Source organism: Haliotis asinina, chromosome 13 (assembly GCF_037392515.1).
Source record: "Haliotis asinina isolate JCU_RB_2024 chromosome 13, JCU_Hal_asi_v2, whole genome shotgun sequence".
Classification (NCBI taxonomy): Eukaryota; Metazoa; Mollusca; class Gastropoda; order Lepetellida; family Haliotidae; genus Haliotis; species Haliotis asinina.
In genome coordinates, this window is record NC_090292.1 from 42,370,279 (window position 1) to 42,375,694 (window position 5,416).

The 5,416-nt window shown below is 40.0% G+C and overlaps 1 protein-coding gene across 1 annotated transcript; it reads left to right on the plus strand.

Annotated features, from left to right (window-relative positions):
* The first annotated feature begins 1,665 nt into the window (after positions 1 to 1,665).
* On the plus strand, positions 1,666 to 4,613 carry LOC137259737 (uncharacterized). The gene is made up of 6 exons (XM_067797337.1): positions 1,666 to 1,704; positions 1,948 to 2,223; positions 3,121 to 3,148; positions 3,424 to 3,627; positions 3,885 to 4,003; positions 4,193 to 4,613. The coding sequence occupies exons 2-6, from the start codon at positions 2,020 to 2,022 to the stop codon at positions 4,322 to 4,324; spliced, it is 687 nt and encodes a 228-aa protein (XP_067653438.1). The 5' UTR covers positions 1,666 to 1,704; positions 1,948 to 2,019; the 3' UTR covers positions 4,325 to 4,613.
* Positions 4,614 to 5,416: the final 803 nt, after the last annotated feature.

The window sequence follows — 5,416 nt, forward strand, 5'->3', positions numbered from 1 at the left end:
AGCAACTTCTTGATAGAGGGGCAGTCTTCCCCAGGAGCAACTTCTTGATAGAGAGGCAGTCTTCCCCAGGAGCAACTTCTTGATAGAGGGGCAGTCTTCAACTACTGAGCCACACATTCAACCGTCCTTCTCCAGTTCTATGCTGCAAGCCATGGTGAAGCTGTTGGATTCAAGGAGGAATTGAATGTTACCCTGTTACTTCTTGATAAATATGTATACCAGTAGTCAATGCCATCAAAATAAAGTAGTTTTAGAGGTCACATTGACAATGCTGCACAGGCAACAAAAATGTAACTGCTCACATATATTTTTTCACGTGGACAGCACCCCACGACCCAGCCCATCCCTATCGTATATTACCTAACGCCTTATATTTCTTTCCACGTGGGCAACAGCTTCAGGCATTCGATGCAAACAACAATAACATGGTGTGTTACTTTCCACGTAGACAACACCTAACGCCTTCTATTACTTTCTCCGCATGGACAATACCCATCACCTCATGTGACAATACTTGAAGCTCAGGGCCCCGTTTCACAAAGCTCTCGTAAGCCTAAGATCTCGTAACTTTTCTCGTAGTATCCATAACTCCTGTGTTACAACATAGGAGGCACAATGGCTACGAGAAAACTTACGAGATCTTAGGCTTGCGAGAGTTTCGTGAAACGGGCCCCTGGGTGCTAACCTCCAAAAGGGAAGTTCCCATCGGTTTCCAATTTGTCTCCCATTGGCCACTCCTCAGCAGTGTAGATGTTATCTGCCCAAGAATGACAGGTTTGCAACGGATATGGGTGCCTGGCGATGTCAATGCTCACACTTGAAATTAAGTACTGGAAGAAACATGATTATGTTTATAGTAAATGTTCAACAACACTTTCACTACATATTTTGATGACATAGAGTTTAATTTGATTGGCATACATGAAATTATACTTATTTTCTGAAAACAGAATGTTCAAAATGGTGATGTCGGCATCAATTACGTGTACAGTCCAACCCGTGCATAACATGGGGTCAGGGGCGTGGGATGGGAGTCATTTTCACAGTCTGCATGAAATATGAAACCCTGAAAGAAACTCTAACCCAGTCTCAGGATTGTGTCTATTTAAATGCCCCTCCTCTGCTCCTCTGCACACTTCAGAACATATATATTCAACGTAACATATTATTAGAGAGCAGTATGTGCTTTATAAATAGGTCGAGATCGAGAGTAGAAAGGAGTGAATGAAGAGATACACGGATTTAATGCATTGAGAAAATGACATTGACATCCCTACTTAATGTAGTAATTAGCCTAGAATGGCATCAGTAAACTGTCCAGGTTTTAAGCTACAACAATTTCATACATTTGCTGATATACCAGGGAATATGTGTAATGTTACACCATGGAAATCAGTAATTTCATGAAACACCATAAAATTTTAGGGAATGCATGGAGTCCCTGGGGGTCAAAGTGACTCCAGTAAATCACAGATTCTTTTAGGGATTTCGAGCAAGAGTGGAACGCGTGCATGACATGACAGTTCGGTGCAAACTGTTTCTCATTAACATCCATATATGCAAAGAATGTAATGGAGTTAATTTGTGTAGAGCTAATTTTTCTGGCATTATGTTGACATGCGCAGTGGGAATTTCAATTAGAAAGACGTGTATATATTTCGCCGCACTCATACCACAATCAACAGTCGGTAGCAAGCTGAAAAGGTAAGAATTTCAGATATGCATAGGTGATTAAATACATATTTTTATAGATATATTACATATTAAATCATGCAATTAATGCTGGAAATTTCACTTTAACGTGTTTGGTTATTGTCCTTATTATACCAGATATAATTCAGTCACTTCTGGCCTAATTTAGACATCCTATTCACATTTAAGCTATAAATATAGACATGTTTCATACTTTTCACTGTCAGCTGTGAAGTAATTATTCTCTTTTAACAGTCAAACCAAAGTGCGGAACTCAAAGAACCCTTGTCCTTTTCTCTGTGTGGAAGACATTACCATACCATAACAATGTTCCTGGTCCTCTTTGGCCTTCTCGCCCTGTCGTGTCTCCCATTGTCGGTGCTCGGCGTCCCTGAAGATAGAGACGCCCTTATGTACAGAATGAACATCTACCTTCCCCCAAAGGAAGGGAGGGACGAGAAGGCCGACATACTGGAGATTAAAACAACAGTGGCGGGGCTAACTGACATCAAGGTTCTATTTTCATTTAAGGTAAGTGAAGGCACTAAATCAATAAATTGGTGCAAAAACTTTATGTGGATTGGGAGTTAAGATAGAATTGTTTATTTTGTTTTGCTTGTTTAAAACCGCACTCAGCGTGTATGGCTCAAGGATGCACAATCAGTTGAAGGAATTGTTCGATTCCTGAGCTCTAGTTGGCACAGAAATACATTGTTTGAGGTCACATATGCAACAAGTGTTGAGGGATAGAGGGTCAAATCAGACCTTGTGGAATTGATTGCACACCGCACGTATTCGAGGTAGACGTCCTGTCTAGGTATGTGACATACACAGCAACAACAACAGCAACAGCAGCTAATTTCCCCTCATATGCCAATTACTTTTTGTAGAATTCAGTAAATGACTTTGTGAACACCCTAGCCTGTAAATCGACCCGAGCCGGTAAATCGACAATGACCAATCTAACACAGACTTAGATGATTTATTGAGTGAAATGGATTCAGCACCATCAAGAAAACACCATGCTTCAACATTAGCATGCATCTCTGTCCTGTAAGTCCCAACTTGTAGCTGTCACTGGACAATTTGACGCAGCACAAACTCTTTCAATGGGAGGAGATATATTGATCTCATGAATGTTGCTGCTGCTGTGGCTGCGTCTGCCACGAAGGTTGAGAAGGGGGTATTCATCTACAAGGAACTGGGCCTAAAGGGTTCAAATAAATTAGGTCACACAAGCTCACACACTGGTGTGAATCATCGTAATGGTTTAAGATGGAATGACTGCAATTCCACCCAAATTGTCCTTGTGAGTGGTGATTTCAACCACCAATATTAGAATGTGACCATGCTTTTTATTACAGCATATCTTCTCTTACCTATGCCTATGGCGTTTCAGGAACTAACGAATTAATCTTTCTTTCACAGGAACTCGGGAATTCAGTGGTAATTCTTGGTAAGTTCAGCTTTGAATCAATTTGACTTGATTATGTCTCACATACTGGACATGCATCTAATTGTTGCTTGCCACATATCTGTGTTCTACTACTGTGTAAGTACATTCTACTACTAAATTACACAATAGTGTGACTGAAAAATGAAACTGAATAACGTGTGACTTGTTGCCTAATCTTCTGGCTGTTTACATGAGACATTAGTTTTCAGAGTAGGGCCATAAAGCTGAGTAAGAAACTATATGTTACCGGACAAGAAACAACAATTGTCTTGCAGTTCTTCGTGTCGACAAAGCATGCAGCTGGGCACAGTTGACGAGCTTCCTGGCACGCAAGGGTTATGAGTTCAAGGTGATGCCAGTGTATTACTGCAGTGACTTCGCCCGGGAACTTGGTCTGAATATGACCAGAGACTTTTATGACACCTTTCTCGAGGCTGATGAGGACTTACTTCTTGGCACACAGATATTTCCTGTGAACGGTAAGCCTGACAGTGTGTTTGTGTTTTAAATGATTTTATCAAGCACAACAGTTTACAATTACACAGCTTACATTAAATTATCAATCTACTCAATCTTCTTGGAGACATTAGTGTCCAAATCCTATTCCAGAACCAACTATGAATGTGTTCAACTACTAATCCAGGAAACACTGTACCTTTGTCCTGGAGGCATATCGTGAACAATGTAGAAACTGACTTTCCAGTGTAACTAACTTTCATTCAAATAAACATTCTAGGTCTGACAACAGCTGAGTACAACGAGAAGCTGAGACAAATGTTTGTGAGAGACATAAGCATCCTTAATGCAGGTCAAAAGGCAGCATGTTTCAGAACTCTAGCACGTCTTCCAGTGGAGGTAAACCTTATTGCACAGTTCAATAATCCCATACTTTCAGGTTGTTGTTTTTTTAGTAATTTGCATTTTAAAGTGTTGTAGAAAGGTGTGCTATACCAAATTAAGTAGTTATTGTTTGTTGAAGATACTGTGGTGGTTATCGTTCTTAAGAACACTTTGAAATGACTTCATTCTCTGTCCCTATTTCAGCTGATACACTTCGCTCCAGTTGGCCAGAAGGCAATGGAAGCTATAGCGGAAACCTTGCATGCACCTGATACCTTCGATCTTGAGATTCTTCGAATCCAGCAGCTTGACACATACGCTGGAAGATGCAAGTGAAACGATATAACTTCCAAATGCAACTAAAACTGGCAAAAAAAGATGAAATATGCTAGTTTACTAAATTCTGTTTGACCCAGAGAACAGTTGAATTTAAGACACGTATGTCCAATAAATAATATTTCGCTTTCCTTTTTTTCGGTATTTATAAGGCATCTTCTGTGGAAAGAGTTTCGAAATACTTCTAAAACTGGCAAAATAAACATGAATATGCTAGTTTTCTAAATGCTGTTCGACCCTAAAAGCAGATGAATTTAAGACATGTATGTCCAATAAATAATATTTGACATTTCCTTCTTTTTCTTGTTATTTAAAAGCTGCCTCTTGTGGGAATTTTTGACAACCGAACAGAACACGTTGAAAATGCACATGACATTCTTCATGTGTGTCACTAGATAAATGGAATATTTTAACCCAGTGTCTGGGATTTCTGGAATTCGTTGAGATATTTTGTTGAATGGCCAGAATCCCACACACAGAAAGATACAGGCATTCACTACTATTCTTGCAAATCTTTAATCTGATCAGCAGAGAATAATGCTTCAAACACAAAGGCACGTCTAGATAACCACGAACACCAGGCAAGGAATGTTTATTTCATAAAGATACCTGCTTACCCTTCAATGAGGAACAGGCACAACTGGATCAGATTGTGGGTGCTGAACATGATATATCCATAACTTACACTCAAATCTGTACTCATGTCTGCATTCTGCAGGGCACGCTGCTTGAGACACATCAGACACATCAGACACATCGACACAGATTACACATCCTTGCGATGTTTAAATCATGTGACTATCTAGACGTGAGCATCTGGAAAAAGGTGATTTACCACTAATCATCATCCTGTATATGACTATACTCAATGCTTATATCTCCTTACACAGGAGCCACGGTTCCGATATATTTACAACAACCACACTCCATATCTTAGACAGTATGCTGTGACTCAGACGGTTTTTTATGCCAATTATTGTATCACGTCCATCCAAAACTATTACAGAATCCAGGCTACCTTCGACTGCAGATGCCCTTTGTCTATACCACGCCTCTCATTTCTTGTGGTGTAATTCTCGCGCAACCGTCTTC